Here is a 22,719-nt window from a genome sequence, read left to right as displayed (position 1 = left end):
CTGCTGGAAGTTAGAGAACGTAGACGCGTTCGAGGTTTTCATCGTTTACCGGGTTAATAAGAACGGAGACACCGATGGGATTAAACCTGCGACTTTAAGGTTGGGGCTTCCTGCAGGGTAAGAGGTCTGAACTCAAACTAAAGACATTCCCCTCCTTTCTTTCTGAATAGGGACGTGAGACAGTGGGACTCAAACTCAGAATTAATGATCTCTGATTATTAACATACATCATTTTACACGAGATTAATAGAATAATGTATAGTAATAATAATGCATTAATAAACTGTACGATACCGTGGCTAACAAGTGTGAATTTCGTATGACTTTGCATTATTTAAAGATGGTGTGAGATTATTCATGTGTATTGTAGGTTTGTTATAAGTAACACAGTTAGTAAGATTGTACTGTGGTGGGTTGACATGTCTCATGTTAAATACAAATGCGTCTGAGCTTCGAGGAAATCTGAACACACATTTCTCTCGATCTGCTGCGAGGTCTTTAGGGTCATTATTCGGTGTCCTCTACTCATACACATGAGAATGTTTATCTGTTTGTCAGCAAACTGCAATTAAAAAGTTATTTCTTTAATTTTTTTTTTTTTTTTTTTACTAATTTTCTGTGTCAAAATGCAAATGATAACTAGTTGAACCTTTCAAATGCATTCCAGTTTTCACCAATAATGTGTTTTCAGGACAGATGAGAATACTGTATACCTCTGACATAAAGACAGACTATATGGGCTAACCAGCCATGAACTGCATTGGTGGGGGTGTCATAAGTAGACCTGGCAGGAAGTGCAGATAAGGAAGTGGATCTAATTCCCTCCCTCTCCCCAGAGTGAAAAGATCCTTGTGGGGTTTCCTCATTAATAGCATAACAATCCATACTGTCCATACTACCTAGTCTGTCCATACTACATAGTAATCTCTTTTTCTGCATGGTGTCTGCGCTTGAATCTGTAATACTCTGTCTACTCTGCTGCAGATGAGTGTACATACATACACACACACATACATACACACATACATACATATACACACACATACACACACATGGCCCCTGCAGAATTGTCCAGTTAGAGGCAGAGGGGACATTGTCACAGATTTGTTGTTGTTATTTAAGGAAAAGCTCTTTACTATATACACACACTTTTGTATCTCTAGAACTGTATATTCACTTATTTAACTGTTTATCAGGTTAGTGAATCATGTTCTGTTCATTTAAACTGAGCCTAAAAGCCAGACTTATTTACCACAACGACCCACATTTCAGCTTTTCAGCTTTCTCCCAAGGTTAATTATTATAGTGAAATTTCCCCCGGCATGTCTCTCTCTCTCACTCTGTTCCTCTGCTATCCTTCTCTCTCTCCTTCTTCCACCCTTCTCTCTCTCCCTCTTCCACCCTTCTCTCTCTCTCTCCCTCTTCCACCCTTCTCTCTCTCTCTCCCTCTTCCACCCTTCTCTCTCTCTCTCCCTCTTCCACCCTTCTCTCTCTCTCCCTCTTCCACCCTTCTCTCTCTCTCTCCCTCTTCCACCCTTCTCTCTCTCACTCCTCTCTTCCACCCTTCTCTCTCTCTCCCTCTTCCACCCTTCTCTCTCTCTCTCCCTCTTCCACCCTTCTCTCTCTCACTCCTCTCTTCCACCCTTCTCTCTCACTCCTCTCTTCCACCCTTCTCTCTCTCTCTCCCTCTTCCACCCTTCTCTCTCTCTCCCTCTTCCACCCTTCTCTCTCACTCCTCTCTTCCACCCTTCTCTCTCTCTCTCCCTCTTCCACCCTTCTCTCTCTCTCCCTCTTCCACCCTTCTCTCTCTCTCTCTCTCCCTCTTCCACCCTTCTCTCTCTCTCTCCCTCTTCCACCCTTCTCTCTCTCTCCCTCTTCCACCCTTCTCTCTCTCTCTCCCTCTTCCACCCTTCTCTCTCTCTCTCCCTCTTCCACCCTTCTCTCTCTCACTCCTCTCTTCCACCCTTCTCTCTCACTCCTCTCTTCCACCCTTCTCTCTCTCTCTCCCTCTTCCACCCTTCTCTCTCTCTCCCTCTTCCACCCTTCTCTCTCTCTCTCCCTCTTCCACCCTTCTCTCTCTCTCTCCCTCTTCCACCCTTCTCTCTCTCTCCCTCTTCCACCCTTCTCTCTCTCTCTCCCTCTTCCACCCTTCTCTCTCTCTCTCCCTCTTCCACCCTTCTCTCTCTCCCCCTCACCTATCTTCACATGGCTCTTAGCAGCTGTCTCACCTTTACCCCACATGTGTTTTTCATAACACTCCACAGTGGAAAAGTGTGATGATTGTTGATTCACGTCGGCTAGGTTGGGTTTGGTACTGGTGGGTTTGTCCGGGGCGCTTCCCAACCTAGGAACACATCCCCCCTTTCACAGGGAGCGTGTTCACATAACTGCTCCTCTGTCTTCCCTTAAACTGCCCGAACTTGCCGTGTCCCTCAAACTTAACCGTCTCCCCTTGTTATACGTGTAAATTGGCAAAACTCTCGGAAATAGCTGGTCGTGTTCGCCGTGTGCGCTGTGAAATGCTCCCTATTTGAATGTAGCGGTTCATTGTGCTTCTGCTGCTGAACACGTGTGTCTGTCTGCGGTCTGGACCAGGACCGAGGGGGTCTGGGCTCCGACAGCATGGCGGAAGGAGACGAGGGCTCTCCGGGCCAGTGGAGGGAGAAGTACGTAGCTCTGGAAGCTCTGCTCGTTAAGTTCCGTGGACAGATGAACGTGATTCGAGAGCTTACTGCTGAGAAGGTTAGCGCATACCAACATTATCAAGGCACACACACCAACCCCATAATCTCCTCCTGTGTCTGTTCCTCTGTGCCTGTCCCCCTCTCATGATTAACCGCTTACTGAAAGGTCTTAACCTCATGCTGAGCGAAGGGGAAAACTACAAGCCCCATCTCCTGGTAAACTAATGACTGTGTGTGTTTTCCTCTATCTGGTCATTTCTCTCATCTTCACTTTTCAGTCTCATCGTCCATTAACATCTACTTATTTTATATCAGTCAAATAGTGAAAGCACATAGACAAACAGCTTTTAGTAGAGAAAAGCATCTTACTAAAGTATTTACCATGTTTGGTCTGTTACTGCCAATTCTGTGTGTGTGTGCGTGTGTGTGTGTGTGTGTGTGTGTGTGGGTTTGTTTGTGTGTTTGCATGCCATGACCTACTTTTTGTTTGGTCTCCTGGGGGAGTTGATTAATATAAGAGTTTAATACAAACTGACGCCTGACCACAGGGCTCCAGACTGCTGCACCGTAGACGTACACACTAGTATGCAACACAGTATCTTGTGGAAATGTGCAGGTTGCTGAGACTTGATCTATACTTCTCTCATAATTTACAATGACATTTATAGCATTTAACAGACTGAGACTTACACAAATGATTACTGTAGAGGTTCTGATTACTGTAAAGGTTCTGATTACTGTAGAGGTTCTGATTACTGTAGAGGTTCTGATTACTGTAAAGGTTCTGATTGCTGTAGAGGTTCTGATTACTGTAGAGGTTCCAGACATGTTGTTTATATTTGTAGTTTGTCCTGCTCATTGATAACCAAAATAAAACTACAACTACAAGCTGCCCCATGTGCTCCTGCTCGTCCAATCACTGGCCGGCTCAGAGGCGTGACCCATGCCAGGCCTTAGTTGGTCAGGGTTTGGTCAGTGCCAAACCACCATAACAGCTGTGTTAGGCACAGGCCCTGTGTGTGGTTAGCGTTTTAGAGCCTTTTACACTAGCACCATTAGAGCCAGGCTAGCTGGCAAGATCCAGTCAGATGTAAAATCCAATTTGATTATTGACATTGGCACACATTATTGAAAAAATATAATTTACAAGTGGGAACAAGTGACTGTTCATTCTTTTCAAATGTCAATAACCACTTTTTAAAATCGAGTGGAAACGCACTCTTCCTTGAAGTAATTCTCATTTTTTAGCAATGTTTGTTATTGTTGGTCATGCTGGCTGTGGGTGAAACCGTTTCCTGACCACTCGTACACTGATGACAAACCCACAGCTCCACCCAGAACACGTGATCTAGGCCACGCCCCTCTGCTTCACGTCCACACATGCTCACTGGGAGAGGGCGGAGGTCACCTGGGGAAGAACAAGAAACAGGTGATTATGCAGGACGTCGCGCCTCAGCATTAGTTCCGGGTCAGATCCTGGATTGGTCTGGGATTGAGGGCCGTAATGGCGAAGATTAGCACTGGGGTTTAGGGATGACCATAAATGGACTTTTGGTTCTCTGTGACCCAGAGGACAGCAGAGTGAATCAGCCAATCAGAGGGGGAGGAGTGGAGGAGAGGACTCAGGGACTTAGGGATGGAAAGTGACCAAGAGAAAGGAGGAAGAGGATAAAGTGACTAGAAGATGAAAAAGAGAGAGAGAGAGAGTGTGTGTGTGTGTGTGTGTGTGTGTGTGTGTGTGTGTGTGTGTGTGTGTGTGGGTTCGTGTGTGTGTGTGTGTGTGTGTGTGTGTGTGTGTTTGAATGGGGGAGGGAGGGACAGAGCAGAAATAAACCATTCTGTAATTACTGCAGTGCCCCCGGGGAGGAAATGCCTGGGTTTGTAAACAGAGAGTGTGTTATACGGGAAGTCAACATGCAACTTACACGCACACACACACACACACACACACACACACACACACACACACACACACACACACACACACACACACACACACACACACACACACACACACACACTCTCTTCAGTGTGTGGGGAGAGATATGTGTCATATTCCCCACCTTCTGTGTGCGGACTCGTCTCATGTGCTTTTACAGGATGGCAGCGATGTGTGCTCAGCCTTGTGGCTGTGGTTCCTTAGAACATCAGTGTAGCCCGTCCCTGAACTTCAGTGTGACTGAAGAACTAGAAGAGTAGATCTGTAGTAGATCTGTAGTAGATATGTAGTAGAACTGTAGTAGATCTGTAGACACTGAAGCACATTTCAAATGACCAAAAAACGAATCCTTAACACCAGTCTGTTCCTACAAGCCCTAACACCACATAAAGAACAAACATTTATCAGAAACATCACTCGGTAAGCAAGTACTGGTGTATTTACTTTTTGCAGGGGAAAGCCACACACACACACACACACACACACACACACACACACACTTCCACGGCTGGGATCACTGTGCAGGGAGGCTGTTCTAGGTTAGAGCTGCTCCTCTTCCCGGCTGGCACACCCAGATTGGTTCCACGTTTCGTGTGGGTGTCGGCCACAGAGACCTGGGTCCAGATGATCGTGTGTCTGCCTGAAGATCCACACAGGCAGCGTCCCCTCTCTGCCACTGTCCTGTCGTCTTGGAAACCCCACTCTTTGGACACACCACTGTCCCCTTCAGATGTTCCTCTACCACCACTCCCACTTGTGCACATGACGTAGTTTGTGAAAGTTCCCTCCGACCAGCCAGTGCAGCCAGCAACAAACCCCCAAACCTGACCCAAAAAATCCTCCAGACCAATAGGCTATCAAGGTGTGTCAGATTTGGCAGTGACAGGTGAGAGTCTGAGAGTGCGCGAGTCTGAGAGTGCGCGAGTCTGAGAGTGTGTGAGTCTGAGAGTGTGCGAGTCTGAGAGTGTGTGAGTCTGAGAGTGTGACAGTCTGAGAGTGCGCGAGGTTGAGAGTGCGCGAGTCTGAGAGTGCGTGAGGTTGAGAGTGCGTGAGGTTGAGAGTGCGCGAGTCTGAGAGTGCGCGAGTCTGAGAGTGCGCGAGTCTGAGAGTGCGCGAGGTTGAGAGTGCGCGAGTCTGAGAGTGCGCGAGTCTGAGAGTGCGCGAGTCTGAGAGTGCGCGAGTCTGAGAGTGCGCGAGTCTGAGAGTGCGCAAGTCTGAGAGTGTGCAGGACTCTCCTGCGTAATGCTGCCCCGGTTTTCTCCACCCGTGTGGAACACCAGCCGTGCGTGCGGACGGGAGCTGCTGGGGAATCTTGGATGGCGTGATGGCGCTGGCCCGTCACACAGGCTGGCTCTGTGAGCCCCCGCCGAGCGGCCCTGTGTCGGGGAGGGCCGGCCCCACGCCACCCCGCCTGGAATGTTAGCAATGCAGGGATGGGCTGCAGGAGGCCCAGGAGGCCCAGAGCGGTGGCTGGCGGTGGGGGGGGGGGGGGGGGGGACGTCGAGGGGAAAGCGGCAATCAGATTTAGTCGCATAATTGATACATTGCAGGCTGTGGGTTGGTGGTGGTGGTGGTGTTAGCGCTGGTCGGTATATTTTCAGCCTGACAAACAGAAGGGTATACGGGAGGCTGAGTGGTCCCAAAAGCGCCGTATGAACGCCGCCGTGCTGGGCTCTCCGCAGGTGACGTTCTCGTCCCGCTACACGCCAGACGTACGTTGTTCTTTCGCTGGCAGCGTCCTGCTCTGGCCGCAGAGGCAGGAGGGACGTTGGGGAGATTTAGCCGAGCTTCTCATTTAGCAAGTATGCGCCGTACGATTTGAGTCCTGCTTGAACTAGTCGGCTATTTGGGGAGATAAGTGTATTATTTGAGAGTGATGAGAGAGTCTGTGTAGCAGTGGGATCAGGTTCTGAGCGGAGCAGCCGAACACTGGACCTTCTCCCCCGCATGCTTCTACTACAGGGAAAACACTTTCATTGGAAAAATGACCTGAGTTACACTCAGAGCACATCATCTTTGTTATATTCTTCTTTATTTAAGATTTGACATACTTTTACATTATTTTACATTGAGACTATACCAGCAGCTAAACTACCTCCTTCCTCTCACAGTGAGGCTGGGATTACTTGCACATAAAAGGTCAAATTTAATTGATTTATTTAATGCTTGTTGTTTTGTGGTATAGCGAAAATGGATTTCTCAGACAGCCAGAGTTGGGCTATATATTGGCTCCTGTCATTAGTGGTGGTGGTGAGTGTGTTCGTCCCTGTGTGCTTTCACCAGCAGGGCGGCGCCCACTGTAATTACACCACTACTCCGCCTGCTTCTATATCTGTACATGTAAGCCTGTGCCTTGCTTCAATTTGTCAAAGAATTTGCTCACTCAAAACTTCTCCTGCACATGAAACAGGGTCTTCATGGTGCGTGTGTGTGTGTGTGTGTGTGTGTGTGTGTGTTCTATCTCACTGTGATCTGCATATGTTTTGTGTTACTGTGATTCTCATTGGCTAGTGACACAGTTACAGTCATCAGCTCAAAAGCTTTATAAGAAATAATGTAACCTACTGTACACACACACATATGACAGCTGAAAATGGAATTAACCAATTACTTGTTTCAACAGCAATTCCCCCCTGGGATCAATAAAGTATTTCTGAATATATTTTGAAGCTCTTGGTTTTTAGAGAATGCCATGGTAAACTGGAACCTTTTTGTAAGTTTTTCAAATGACTGGTTTTTCAAATGACTAAGCAAATCATGTGTAGCGCCCCTTCTGGACCAGTGCAGTGTCGGGCACTAACATCCACTAGGCTCGGTACTAGGAGTAGTTATGCTCAATTGATCACCACAACTGTTGAACGGCTGAACAAGCAACAGTTTATTACCTCACCACTCATCAGTATAAACACAGTTATACAGGGCTGTAAAACACAATACATAAAACAAAAATAAAATAAGAGTCCTGGTCTCTTTCCAGGGAAAGGGTTCCTGGTATAGTGTCCAAAGTTCTGGGATTTCTCCCAAAAGAAGGCTACTTTGTGTTCAAGTGTTCAAGTTTTGTGTTCTAATTGTGACTACCCGGGTAGTGTTTTTAGATGCATCTTATCTGAATTTCACTGAATGTGGTCCAGTTCGGGTTCTGCTGGGAATGGTTGCGTCCGGCTGGCCACACCGTCTCACCATCCACAGTCATCATGGGCTGGGCTCGCCATCACAGATCAAAGGTCACTAAAAAACCAATCTACACGATAGTGTAGAAAGTAAATATCTCGGTTCCTGGTCTAATTATTATGACACTATCCAATGCTATTATTCTCAATGAAACAATCAATGCTTCATCCCATACTTAAGGCATCAGTATCACAACAGCATATTCTGTACAATCAGCTTCAAACATTATGATGAACAATTTCAATGCATTTAAGAAAACACATTATAAAATAAACCAATACAATAGACAAATGTGAACTAACACTCACAATAGAAATATAACAGTGGGCTGTCTCACTCTAATACCGAATTCAACCACAGAGAACAGACGCCCGTAGCGATTAGCATTAGCAATTAGCATAAACAGCTAGCACTAATCGCTAACGCTAGCATTAGCATACGCGAGATCTCAGCTTCATTAAACAACCACAATAGGGCATGAACCAAACCGTAGCAGACATCAAACAACGTTCATATGAACTCCCGATTGGTTTTTTTTATCCAAGGTGTCTACTAGCAATAATAAAACATACAATAGGTAATTTGTCTATATCCCCATTAGCTTCAGCTAACAGTTAACATACTGAACTCACCGGGATTTCCACACGACTGTCTCGTCGAGTTCCACTGTAGTTCACAGTTCACTATGGTTCACAATGTTCACAATGCTCCTTTCTCTCTCTCCCACTCATTTACTGTGAGCTATTTTGTTATCTTCAGCTACAGTAATTACTGTGAAGTGGTCAAGGTCAGACTACGACGATCGCTGGGAGTGCTTACATAAAAAACATACCCAGGCGCGCTCTACTGGTACCAATGAGTATTGCACTCTAAATCAGATAAACAGGCTTAGTAGCCGAATACCTCAGGTGGGCTACACCCTCCCCCCTTGACTCTGCATGAGTCCCTTCATGCTGTAGTTGATGACTAAGGTTATAATCAACATCACTAACAGCAGTAAGTGCTTTATTAAAACTGTCCAAGACACTCTGGGCAAAGGAGATCAAAGGTTTACCCAACTGAATGTAGCGAAATCGGTCAGGGGGTTGATGTGACCGCTCTGATCTTCGAACAGGCATGTCTGAATCTGGAACTGTTTCACTTCCTTTTCCCTCCTCAAAGGTCTCAGAAGGAAGAACATTGGCCGTATTGGCATCTTGTTGAACTTCCTCATCTACGAGGGTTTCATGTGTCACTTCCCGTAAGCTTGTGTTGTCAGTCGGTATTTCCAGTAGGTTTCCATTTCCGGTTGTCACGTCAGGTGGGTTTACATTTGTCATATCCGGTAGGTTTCCACTATTTGGGTTTTGCTCAACTGTCGGTTCACAGGGCAGAGATGTCAGAATAGAGTTTGCAGGCAAGTCAGAGACTTGAAGCTCAGATTGGTAAGGCTGAGTTTGAGACGTGGAATGACTGACAGGTGATGATCGTGGAATTTCACATACTTCAGTGTACCTTTCCTCAAGAGTGACAGGTAAGTGAATGGTACAAGGTAATTCATCATCAGAGTCAGGATTTTCCTCAGGGGTTTGAGGTAGACTGCGTCTTGTTTTTGGTCGGCAAGGTTTAGGTTCAGATAATGCAATTTCTTCTTCTTCACATAGGTTGCCACAAGGGAGTAAGTGGTCCCTGTGCAGGGTTCTCGTGGGGCCGTCTCCAGTGATAGGCTCCACAACGTACACAGGTAAGTCTGACACTTGGGTGAGAACTCTGTATACTTTTGGCTCCCACTTGTCTGCAAGCTTGTGTTTATTGCGCAGACGAAGGTTTCTGACCAGAACTTGATCACCGATTTCCAAGGTTGATTCTCTCACCATTTTATCAAAGCGGCGCTTGTTCCGTTCAGCAACCTTTTGTGAGTTCTTGGTGGCTATCTGATAACTCTCTGCCAAGCGTGTTTTTAAATGTTCCACATAGTGAGAGTGGGATTTTGGAGAACCATCTTTGACAGGCAAGTGGAATGAAATGTCCACTGGGAGCCTGGGCTGGCGCCCAAACATCAGCTCATATGGACTATACCCAGTCACCTCATTCTTAGTACAGTTGTAGGCGTGTGTTAGTGGTTTTACATAATCACGCCAGTGACTCTTGTCCTTGTTCTTCAAGGTTCCAAGCATGGAAAGAAGGGTTCGGTTGAACCTTTCAACCGGGTTTCCTCTTGGATGATAGGGACTTGTGCGGACCTTTCTAATGCCAACTAGAGCACAGAGTTCTTTAATTAGCTGGGACTCAAAATCTCTGCCTTGATCGCTCAGCAGGCGCTCAGGAAACCCATAGTGCACAAAAAACTGCTCCCATAAGCTCTTTGCGACTGTGGTGGCCTTCTGATCCTTTGTGGGTATAGCCACAGCATATTTGGTAAAATGGTCGGTTATGACCAAGATATCTTTGGTGTTGTGACTGTCTGGCTCTAGAGACAAATAGTCCATACACACAAGTTCCATGGGGCGAGTAGTTTGGATGTTTACGAGAGGTGCACTTTTATCAGGGGGTGTCTTCCTTCGGACGCATCGACCACAGGATTTTATTTTTTGCTCCACATCCCGGGCCATTCTAGGCCAATAAAACCTGGATCTGACAAGGTCAAGTGTTCTTTCAAGACCCATGTGCCCCATATCATCATGGAGACATGTGAGGATGGTAGATCTTAAAGAAGTAGGGGCAACAAATTGATAGTTGATGTCACCTTCGGACTGACGGGCTCGATACAGTAGACCATCTTTCAAGGTAAGCCGTTTCCATTCTTTAAGCATAAGCTTAAGGTGGAGGGATTCAGAGCAAGAGTCGGCAGTGGGGGTTTCCCCAGCTTGTATTAGACTGATGACCGTTTTGATAACCGGATCAGATTGCTGAAGTTGTCGGAGTTCTGTTTCGGTGTAAGCTGGTATGATGGTACAGCCTAGCATTTCTTCATTTGCATAAAGATCAGGTACTGCATCTACATGAATGGCAAGGGATTCTACCAAAGCGATAGAGGGTGAGTTCTTAGCTTGGCCTAACAGATGGCGGTGGCACAAGATATTTATTGTGTTAGCCGAAAGAACTTCCTGGCTAGGTGACGTTGCCAGATGATGAGAGGTGAACTGTTTCAACCTCTCTCTCTCCTCCAAAGATGCATAGTCATCACTCAGACTGTCATGAGGACGTCTGGAAAGACCATCAGCATCTTGGTTGCTCTTACCGGCACGGTATTTAATATTGAAGCTGAATGTAGAGAGAGCTGCCAACCAGCGGTAACTGGCTGCATCTAGTTTTGCTGACTTCAGCACGTAGGTTAACGGATTATTGTCCGTTATGACGGTAAATGTTGTGCCATAAAGATAGTCCTGAAACTTTTCCGCTACTGACCATTTTAAAGCTAAGAATTCTAGCTTATGTGCTGGGTAGCGCTTTTCACTGGGTGAGAGCCCTCGGCTTGCGTAGGCAATAACTCGCATTTCACCCTCTTGTTCCTGGTAAAGGGCTGCCCCCAAACCAGTAGTGCTTGCGTCAGTATGTAGAATATATGGTAACTCAGGATTAGCAAATCCGAGTACCGGGGCAGTAGTGAGTTTCTCAACAATTTGCTCAAAGGCTTGCTGACACTCAGGGGTCCACCGGTTTGTCAAGGACTCTTTGGGGTTGTAGTACCCCGCAGGGCAGGGTTCAGCCCTTCTCCCCTTCCTAACAGGAGGGTAGCCTCCAGTGAGATTGTTCAGGGGCTTGACGATCTTAGCGAAATCTTGGACAAACCTCCGGTAGTACCCAGCAAAGCCTAAAAACGATTTGAGCTCCTTGAGGGTCTGAGGCCTTGGCCAAGTGCGAAGTGCTGCGACCTTTTCTGGGTCGGTTTGGACTCCCTCGCTCGAGACTATATGGCCCAAGTACTTTACAGAAGTCTGAAAGAAGCGACACTTGGAAGGAGAAAGTTTCAAGCCATTCTCTCTTAACTGCTGGAGGACGTGTACAAGCCTGGACTCATGTTCTTCCAGTGAGCTGGAAAACACTATGATGTCGTCCAAAAAGACTAGCACTTCCTTGAGGTGTAGGTTTCCCATACACTTTTCCATTAAGCGTTGGAAAGTACTGGGGGCATTGGTAATGCCCTGGGGCATACGATTAAACTCATAAAACCCCAATGGACATACAAAGGCAGTTTTCGCCTTGTCACGTTCTTCCATCTCGATCTGGTAATAGCCTGATTTCAGGTCCATTACCGAAAACCATTTAGAACCAGAGAGAGCGGAAAAGGCTTCCTCAAGGTTGGGAAGTGCATAGGCATCGCGTGTGGTCAAGGTGTTGAGTTTGCGATAGTCGATGCACAACCGGACTTCCCTGTTCTTTTTGCGAACCACTACTATTGGAGAGGAGTATGGTGACTCTGATTCACGAATTACTCCTGCATCCAGCAGTGTTTGCAGATGTCTTCTCACAGCCTCATAGTCACTTGGGTGAATTGGGCGAGATCGTTGTTTGAAGGGTGTGCTGTCATGCAAGTTTATGTGATGTTTTACTTTGGTTGCATGTCCAAAGTCCAAGTCATGACGAGCAAACACATCTGCATACTCATTCAGTTTGCTGGTCACTCTCTCTTTCCATTCTTTTGGAAGAGGAGACTCTCCAAAGTCAAAGGCTAACGGGCATTCGGTTGGAGACTGGGTAGGCTGGACAGTGGCAGCACAACACTGGAGGGAATCTGCACTACCTGAAATAGGTAAATGGTCATAAACATGTTCAGGAGTGTGAAGCTCTGCAATTACACAGTTGTTGGGAAGTGTGACGGCATGCTTCGTCTCATTCCTAACCCAGACAGGTAACTTCTGAGGATGCTGCTTAGGTAAATTTATAAGACAGCACTCCACAAAAATTCCGCCAGGCAGGTTGGATGTAGATGGCTGTTCAATGATTACACAGTCTCCGGTGCTGTTGGCTTTGACATATCCATCCAAAAGCACTCTTCCCTGAACGGGAATGATATGCGGTGTCTTGGACTTTAGTATCATTAAGCCAACCTTTCCAGTTGAATTAACCGTTTTTCTGAGTTTTAAAGTTCGGATTATTTGTCGATAGCCATAGACTAGGGACAATTCACTGGGATTTTTTCCATCACAGTACTCATCGTACACTACGTCAAGTACATTGGTACCAATGAGCACTGGCAAATCACAGTTCGAACGTAGATCTGGAACAACTAAGGCTAAAGTGGAGACTTCAGGCTCAGTTTGCACAAAGGCTTTTGGGAACTTCAAGCTTAGTTCTACGTAGCCTAGATATGGAACATTTTGGCCACTAGCGGCCTCAACATCTAAACCTGTAATGGGATGTATGGGATGTTCTGACAGGTTTGCATGATAAAAAGATGAAGACACAGTGGTCACCTGGGACCCGGAGTCCAGGAGGCAGTTGCACAGGACTCCTGCAATTGTGACATCAGCTGTACATTTCTGACCCACAAGGCCTTTTGGTATTTGGACCTGCTTTTGTTCTGCAGTTTGGGAATGAAGAAGTACTTTTGTTTGCTTGTTCGTTGCTTGTTCTGAACTTGGAAGGGGACATTTTGGACCTGCTTCAGCCCCTGTTTGTCCCTCAACAGGAACTGAGGCTAGTTTAAAGACAGTTTGTGGTGGTGTTCTTCATAAGCTTTCTGTTTCTGCTTGAACTCTTTGCGTTTGGTTTCGACTAGCGTTGGGTTTGGGCTGTTGCCACACGAGGACACTATGTGGCCATCCTCGCCACATCTGAAACAATACCCTGGGCGGGGTTTCTTTACAGGTTTGGCTTCAGGTGAGTAATTAGGGTTTGCATTATTTGAGCCCTTGGCCTTGGGTTTTGAACTGTTCCCAGCTTTAGTGAATGACTGAGTGGGGGTGCTAGAAAGAGAAGCCTTCAGGGATGCCATTTGGGCCTGTAGCTTTGCTAGCTGCTTTTCAAGGTTTTGAGTGTTGGTTGAAGGTGGATTTTCAGTAACATTTGAGATGTTTGTTTCATCGGTAGGCCATCGGCTGCATTGTGCCCCATCGTTTACAGTGAGTTGGTTTGCCTGAGCTTTATTTTTAAAGCTGCCAAGATGTTGTTTCATCCGATTGGACTTAGCTGCATGTCTGTCCTCTTCCACACGAAGCATGAGAAGCAAGTCAGAGAACAATGGCGGATTGCCTTTCTTTTGCTCCAGTTGCAGGCTTGCAATGATGGAGTTATTCCAACAGCCTCTGCAAAATTGCTTGAGTAGTTGACGATCTGAGTCACTGGGAACTACGCCACCTCTTTTGATAACTTTGTTCAGAGCCATTTGCAAGCGTTGTAAATACTCAGAGGACTTTTCACCGGGGTTTTGATTGGTATTTAGAAACTTAGCGAAGAGCTCATCGCCGTCATCAACAGTGTCATATGCTGAATCAAGTAAGGAGAGGTAATCATAGGGCGTTGAATTAGGCCCAAGGTGCCTAACAATGTTAGCAGCAGGCGGGACAAGGCTCTCAATGATTTTTCTCACCTTCTGCTGATTGGACATGGTGGGGTCAGAAAGATGGAATTCCACATTACTACGCCAAGTGTCATAGTCAGACTCAGGGTAAGGACAAGGCATTCTTCCTGAGAAGGGTCGGATTTTAACATGGCTATGTGAAGGAAAGTCAGTGTTTTTTATAACATGCTCAACTACTACCTTTTGTACTTCTGGGGCAGTAAGCTGTTCAATATTTAAGCGCACCGTCTCTTTTTTTGGTGGAGCAGCCGCTCCAGAACTCATGACAGATGGTGGTAAGTCATGTTCAGGCCAGTGGTTCAGAATATCATCGCCTCTAGAGAGAGAGCCTTCATTTGCACTTTGTTCAGGTAGAGCCACATCGCCCGAGGGCTGTGGCTCTTGAGAAGCATCAGACACATCTGTGACTTCAAGACTTGTAGTGGACTTCTGGATTCGAGCTAACTCATCCAGCAGGACCTTTTCAAAACCAAAACCAGCAAGCTTGGCCATACCTTGAAGCTGAGTTAAATAAGCATTTGTAATGCTTGAACCCCTATCAGTAGCATACATCTCAGATAACAACTGAATGCTATGAACAACGGTGGGATTACTGCTAGTTCTTTTACAGGGCAAACTCTCCTGTAGGAACTGGATGGGTTCGCCTGATTTGAATTCCACTATGGCAGAATCTTTAAATTGTGGGTCTTGACTGGTTACTTTAATAACTCGCTCAATAGAACCAACTTGTGCTAAATATTCAACCACTTCATTGTCAAGCTCAGTACCAGTTATAGGCTTTACCAAAACAGCATTAGGTACTTTAACATTTTGCGTTTGAATGACCTCCATTTTGACCTTACAATGTCAACATCTACAGGTGAGGTAAGAAACAGGCTGTTCACCCATAAATTTGTGGTTGTTCTTTTCTTTTAACACTGCCCCTCCTGGCTGGCTCGCCAAGAATTGTGTAGCGCCCCTTCTGGACCAGTGCAGTGTCGGGCACTAACATCCACTAGGCTCGGTACTAGGAGTAGTTATGCTCAATTGATCACCACAACTGTTGAACGGCTGAACAAGCAACAGTTTATTACCTCACCACTCATCAGTATAAACACAGTTATACAGGGCTGTAAAACACAATACATAAAACAAAAATAAAATAAGAGTCCTGGTCTCTTTCCAGGGAAAGGGTTCCTGGTATAGTGTCCAAAGTTCTGGGATTTCTCCCAAAAGAAGGCTACTTTGTGTTCAAGTGTTCAAGTTTTGTGTTCTAATTGTGACTACCCGGGTAGTGTTTTTAGATGCATCTTATCTGAATTTCACTGAATGTGGTCCAGTTCGGGTTCTGCTGGGAATGGTTGCGTCCGGCTGGCCACACCGTCTCACCATCCACAGTCATCATGGGCTGGGCTCGCCATCACAGATCAAAGGTCACTAAAAAACCAATCTACACGATAGTGTAGAAAGTAAATATCTCGGTTCCTGGTCTAATTATTATGACACTATCCAATGCTATTATTCTCAATGAAACAATCAATGCTTCATCCCATACTTAAGGCATCAGTATCACAACAGCATATTCTGTACAATCAGCTTCAAACATTATGATGAACAATTTCAATGCATTTAAGAAAACACATTATAAAATAAACCAATACAATAGACAAATGTGAACTAACACTCACAATAGAAATATAACAGTGGGCTGTCTCACTCTAATACCGAATTCAACCACAGAGAACAGACGCCCGTAGCGATTAGCATTAGCAATTAGCATAAACAGCTAGCACTAATCGCTAACGCTAGCATTAGCATACGCGAGATCTCAGCTTCATTAAACAACCACAATAGGGCATGAACCAAACCGTAGCAGACATCAAACAACGTTCATATGAACTCCCGATTGGTTTTTTTTTATCCAAGGTGTCTACTAGCAATAATAAAACATACAATAGGTAATTTGTCTATATCCCCATTAGCTTCAGCTAACAGTTAACATACTGAACTCACCGGGATTTCCACACGACTGTCTCGTCGAGTTCCACTGTAGTTCACAGTTCACTATGGTTCACAATGTTCACAATGCTCCTTTCTCTCTCTCCCACTCATTTACTGTGAGCTATTTTGTTATCTTCAGCTACAGTAATTACTGTGAAGTGGTCAAGGTCAGACTACGACGATCGCTGGGAGTGCTTACATAAAAAACATACCCAGGCGCGCTCTACTGGTACCAATGAGTATTGCACTCTAAATCAGATAAACAGGCTTAGTAGCCGAATACCTCAGGTGGGCTACACATGGCTTCATTATCAATTCACACACACACACACACACACACACACACACACACACTGCTAAAACCTTTTATGGGCTCGGGGTGGAAACACAAGCGGGTCACTGTTGGCCGCTATTAGTTTCACATTAGGTCACGCTGATGTCTTTTATTGCCTTTAATAATGGTGGCCCCTCCTGAAACTAATTTGAGACATATTAAGATGACCACACGTACCAGTCCAGAAACCTCACACCATATAATACACACAGGTCTGCTCTGTAATGGGACACGTGTACCGGTTCTGGTTACCCCTTATTTTAACGGTCATAAATGTGAACGGATGCCATATTCGCACCGTAAATGTATTAGTGCCGAGTGTAGCCTGCGTTTATCTAATGGTTTAAAATACCTCCCGTCAGTTGTGTCTCTACACTGAGTGCCCTTTGGCTTGCAAACTGACCTAAAACAGACCGACATTTGTAAAGCATTTGTGGTGCATTTCTTCATTATCGTGAACACACCATGTTTCATGCCTAGACCAGGTTTGTTCATCGTGAACACGAATGTTTTCAACACTGTTGTCTGTATATTTCACTGCCTATTCCGATATAGCGGGTTTGATATGAAGAACATTGTTCTCATATCTCATATCTGGGATTTTTACACTGGACCAGATCTCCTCAGTGTTGGGGTGCTGGGGAGGTTCTTGGTACTGCCGTCGTAGAAGACCATTGTACCTTCTGTAGTTAAATAGGTTAAAGGTTACATAGATTTAATAGATTAAAATAAATAAATGGACTTCTCCATTGGATTAGTTCCCATATATGTATGCTTACCACAGTACAATCCCTGACTACTGCAGCATTTCAGCCTATAAAATCACCAAAGCTATGAAGTTTAGTGTTGCATGAAAGGACAAAGAAGCTTTTCTTGACACACAGTTGTGACACATAGTTTACGTGTTGATGTTGGTGATGTTGGGCTGGTGTGGTCGGGCTTGCTTACACTCCAGGGACTGGGACAAAAGCCCTGTGTGTTCTGTGACCGCAGGTTACGCTCTTTTGACCTGCTTTTTCCGTTATGAGCTACAACTCGGTGACTTCAAAAGAGTCCAAAGCATTGCACTCTGATAGCTTTCCCCAAATTTGAGCCGAGGAATGTGTGTGGGCGGAGGGGGGAGCGTACAGATATTGTTGAGTTCAACTGGAAACACGCCTGGTGCAGATTTGCTCTTTATAAATGCTTTGTGAGTGTTACTTGGGAACAGTCAGTACACAATACGTCTTACTGTTGTTCATGAAACCTGTAGTGTTAATTGAATCACAGGAGAGTATGCTTTCTTCTATTTCTCTTACTGTTACCATCACCCTAAGTCATTTGTGTGTGTGTGTGTGTGTGTGTGTGTGTGTGTGTGAGCGAGAGAGAGAGAGAGAGAGAGAGAGAGAGAGAGAAAAAAGGGATAAAAAAGAAACAAAAATGTCTAAATGTTTTTAATCCTGCTGCAGTTTTCAGAATTCACTATTTCTAATATTGTTTTCATAATATGAAATAATTACAGGAAATATAGATATGCAGATATACAACAAATTACACTGGCGTACAGATAAAATCACAAAAAGTTGTGATTATTACAGCTCATTTTCTAGATTTATTCAAACGTGACTCTTGGTCATGAGTTTCAGTACTTGGCAGACACAGTGCAGGTGTGGTAGTGAACCCTCGGGTGAAGATGTGGTAGTGAACTTTCAGGTGAAGATGTGGTAGTGAACCCTCGGGTGAAGATGTGGTAGTGAAATTTCAGGTGAAGATGTGGTAGTGAACCCTCGGGGGAAGTTGTGGTGGTGAACCCTCAGGTGAAGTTGTGATGGTGAACCCTCGTGTGAAGCTGTGGTAGTGAACTCTCGTGTGAAGTTGTGGTAGTGAACCCTCGTGTGAAGTTGTGGTAGTGAACCCTCGTGTGAAGTTGTGGTAGTGAACCCTCGTGTGAAGTTGTGGTAGTGAACCCTCGTGTGAAGTTGTGGTGGTGAACCCTCAGGTGAAGGTGTGGTAGTGAACCCTCGGGTGAAGATGTGGTAGTGAAACTTCAGGTGAAGGTGTGGTAGTGAACCCTCGTGTGAGGCTGTGGTAGTGAACCCTCAGGTGAAGATGTGGTAGTGAACCCTCAGGTGAAGATGTGGTAGTGAACCCTCAGATGAAGATGTGGTAGTGGACCCTCAGATGAAGATGTGGTAGTGAACCCTCGGGTGAAGATGTGGTAGTGAAACTTCAGGTGAAGGTGTGGTAGTGAACCCTCGTGTGAAGGTGTGGTAGTGAACTCTCGTGTGAAGGTGTGGTAGTGAACCCTCGTGTGAAGGTGTGGTAGTGAACCCTCGTGTGAAGCTGTGGTAGTGAACCCTCAGGTGAAGATGTGGTAGTGAACCCTCAGGTGAAGATGTGGTAGTGAACTCTCAGGTGAAGATGTGGTAGTGAACCCTCAGGTGAAGATGTGGTAGTGAACCCTCAGGTGAAGATGTGGTAGTGAACCCTCAGGTGAAGATGTGGTAGTGAACCCTCAGGTGAAGATGTGGTAGTGAACCCTCAGATGAAGATGTGGTAGTGGACCCTCAGATGAAGATGTGGTAGTGAACCCTCGGGTGAAGATGTGGTAGTGAAACTTCAGGTGAAGGTGTGGTAGTGAACCCTCGTGTGAAGGTGTGGTAGTGAACTCTCGTGTGAAGGTGTGGTAGTGAACCCTCGTGTGAAGGTGTGGTAGTGAACCCTCGTGTGAAGCTGTGGTAGTGAACCCTCGTGTGAAGGTGTGGTAGTGAACCCTCGTGTGAAGGTGTGGTAGTGAACCCTCGTGTGAAGCTGTGGTAGTGAACCCTCAGGTGAAGATGTGGTAGTGAACCCTCAGGTGAAGATGTGGTAGTGAACTCTCAGGTGAAGATGTGGTAGTGAACCCTCAGGTGAAGATGTGGTAGTGAACCCTCAGGTGAAGATGTGGTAGTGAACCCTCAGGTGAAGATGTGGTAGTGAACCCTCAGGTGAAGATGTGGTAGTGAACCCTCAGATGAAGATGTGGTAGTGGACCCTCAGATGAAGATGTGGTAGTGAACCCTCGGGTGAAGATGTGGTAGTGAAACTTCAGGTGAAGGTGTGGTAGTGAACCCTCGTGTGAAGGTGTGGTAGTGAACTCTCGTGTGAAGGTGTGGTAGTGAACCCTCGTGTGAAGGTGTGGTAGTGAACCCTCGTGTGAAGCTGTGGTAGTGAACCCTCGTGTGAAGGTGTGGTAGTGAACCCTCGTGTGAAGGTGTGGTAGTGAACCCTCGTGTGAAGCTGTGGTAGTGAACCCTCAGGTGAAGATGTGGTAGTGAACCCTCAGGTGAAGATGTGGTAGTGAACCCTCAGGTGAAGATGTGGTAGTGAACTCTCAGGTGAAGATGTGGTAGTGAACCCTCGGGTGAAGATGTGGTAGTGAATCCTCAGGTGAACATGTGATGGTGAACCCTCGGGTGAAACTGATGGTGAACCCTCGGGTGAAGATGTGATGGTGAACCCTCAGGTGAGGTACTGGAAGGAAAAACCTGCAGTAGCTGGTGATGTGTGAACGTGATGCTGACATGTGACTTTCTTTTTCTGCAAAAAAGGTGGCACTTAAACTCCGTCTGTAAACCTCCCAAAAAGTTGTTTTTCCTGGATTCAGTCAGTCCTGGTGTGATAATCTTTAATGAGTGGAGCATAGTATTCTTTTGACACAATGGATTTTAATATAAGCACATCTCTTCTGAGGTCTTTGAGACCTGGTCTTTCTCCTATTTCTGCTTGTAGTGGATGAATTTTATACGTTGCCTTGCAGATGCAGCAGTTGGAGAAGCAGGTTCTGGAGGCAGAGCGCCATGCCTACAACGCCAACCAACAGGTAAACACTCACCTCACCTGTGCAGGTGATCTGTGACACTCATGCCTGACTGTGTTTGGGTGTCTACACCAGGTCACGTTGAGGTCTACACAACTACGCCCAACTCTGTGTATGGTTATATACACTATTTTATTCACTAGTATTCACTCACCCATCCTTGGAATCAGGTGTTCCAATCATGAGTTTGTGTTGAAGGTCCAGTGGATGGAGGAGCACCTGAAGTCCGTCGATGTTCAGTCGGGGAACTCTGAGCTGAAGCTCCTCCGACGTTGCCAGGACCTGCAGGCTGTCTTGCAGGAGAAAGAGGCGCTCATCACCTCCCTGGAACAACAGCTAGAGGAGCAGGTCAATACCTCAGCCAGCCACCAGGGGGCAGGCAGGACCTTTTACAGTCAAACACAACGCAAACGCCAAGTCCTCTTTCTCTTCTGTGTTACCTCAGACCAGTCATGTGAAATTACTGAGTGGTAGTATATTAATATTCACAAATAAGGCTGCCTAGAATCTCGGGACTCTTTCACTCCTGCAGAAACGCGGCCGGATTCAAGATGCCAAAACTGTGGAGGAGAAAGCAGCCAAGATCAAGGAGTGGGTGATGAAGAAGCTGAAGGAGGTTTGTGTTCACGTAGATGTTTTATGTGTGTGTGTGTGTGTGTGTGTGTGTGTGTGTGTGTGTGTGTGTGTATGTATGAGTGTGTGTGTGTGTGTGTGTGTGTGTGTATGTATGAGTGTGTGTGTGTGTGTGTGTGTGTGTATGTATGAGTGTGTGTGTGTGTGTGTGTGTGTGTGTGTGTGTGTGTGTGTGTATGTATGAGTGTGTGTGTGTGTGTGTGTGTGTGTGTGTGTGTGTGTATGTATGAGTGTGTGTGTGTGTGTGTGTGTGTGTGTGTGTGTGTGTGTGTGTGTGTGTGTGTGTGTATGTATGAGTGTGTGTGTGTGTGTGTGTGTGTGTATGTATGAGTGTGTGTGTGTGTGTGTGTGTGTGTGTGTGTGTGTGTGTGTGTGTGTGTGTGTGTGTGTGTGTGTGCGCGTACACATGTGCGTGTGTGTGAATCTGCCTTTTGAACGTTGTGCCTGACGTCCTCCTGGGTTCAGTTTGAAGCGGAGAACATCTACCTGAGGGACACAAACCTGCAGCAGGAGTCTCAGATCCTGGAGCTGCAACGGCAAATTCAGGGTACGGTTACACACGCAGGCCCACACACCGGACGGCCCGGCTAACGGTTCTGCCTCTCTACCGCCCCTGTTTCGCAGTCTGGTTCTGACTGGCTGGCCAGGGCTGGTTGTGATGTCATTGTGGGTGTGGTTCACAGTCCAGCTGCAGATGGCGGGGCCCGCGGGCTCAGACCTCCGTGACCTCTCCTACGCCTGCGGCCCGGTTCCTGCCCAGAGCCCTCAGGTGCTGCCTGGGTCAGTAGTAGCTCAGAGGAACATCACACACGTGGACTGCAGGAGACCCCTGGCTGGTCAGAGAGTTTGTTGTTTGTTTGTTTGTTTGTTGTTGTCGTATATGTGATTTTCAAAATCTTATAAAATCTTATAAAATATGACTAGTCACATTTTATTTTAAGATTTATGGTCTTTATAGTGAATTAAAGTAAATTTATTAAAGTAGTTTTATATAAGAAAATATTCTGCTGATTCTGTGGAGACTCCAGGTTTACCCTGATGAAATTGTTCCCCAATGAGAATCATTTTAAGACCCCTTAGATTCACCATTGATCAAGGAAAGGACACCTAGGCATGCAAGATAGATGAAGGCCTAAATGATTTCCACGTGTTTGACTAAGACCTGCAGGGCCCACACGTGCCCAGAGCGGTGGGCAGCCCTAGCCCAGCACCCAGGGAGCAGTTGGGGTTAAGTGCCTTGCTCATTGGCACTTCAGTCATGGCCTAGGGTCTGGGAATCAAACCCATGACCCTCTGGTCACAAGACCAGTTCCTTAACCACCAGACTGCCCCATAGAACACATTGGTTTGTGATAAAATCCTGCCTGGAGCAACCTACGGGTCATTTGTAAGGGGTTTTATGTATATGCCTGTATGATGCTCAGAGTAAACAAGCCCACTCATAAACCTTCTTACTGACACTGGGGAAAGTCAAAAGGAGGTCAGAGGTGATACTGTTAACATTCAAACCTGCAGTTCAGTCATCTTAGAACAGCCTGGGTGAAGTTTCAGAAGTAGGAGTTCCTGGACTTTCATAAGCATGGTGGGAATATTTTATGTTAACATGTAGGCAGGGAGTTATATTTATATGTGATGGAG

At 46.1% G+C, this 22,719-nt stretch overlaps 1 protein-coding gene across 1 annotated transcript in view; it reads left to right on the top strand.

The window, feature by feature from the left end:
* The first annotated feature begins 2,598 nt into the window (after positions 1 to 2,598).
* Positions 2,599 to 22,719, top strand: part of plekhh2 (pleckstrin homology domain containing, family H (with MyTH4 domain) member 2) — a 45,145-nt gene continuing 25,024 nt past the window's right edge. The window contains 6 exon segments of the mRNA XM_076975363.1: positions 2,599 to 2,742; positions 20,389 to 20,451; positions 20,647 to 20,796; positions 20,981 to 21,064; positions 21,547 to 21,628; positions 21,765 to 21,917. Coding sequence (XP_076831478.1) covers positions 2,623 to 2,742; positions 20,389 to 20,451; positions 20,647 to 20,796; positions 20,981 to 21,064; positions 21,547 to 21,628; positions 21,765 to 21,917 — 652 coding nt within the window. The 5' untranslated portion in view covers positions 2,599 to 2,622.

This window comes from Brachyhypopomus gauderio, chromosome 15 (assembly GCF_052324685.1).
Source record: "Brachyhypopomus gauderio isolate BG-103 chromosome 15, BGAUD_0.2, whole genome shotgun sequence".
Lineage (NCBI taxonomy): Eukaryota > Metazoa > Chordata > Actinopteri > Gymnotiformes > Hypopomidae > Brachyhypopomus > Brachyhypopomus gauderio.
This window is presented reverse-complemented; position numbering and strand designations above follow the sequence as displayed.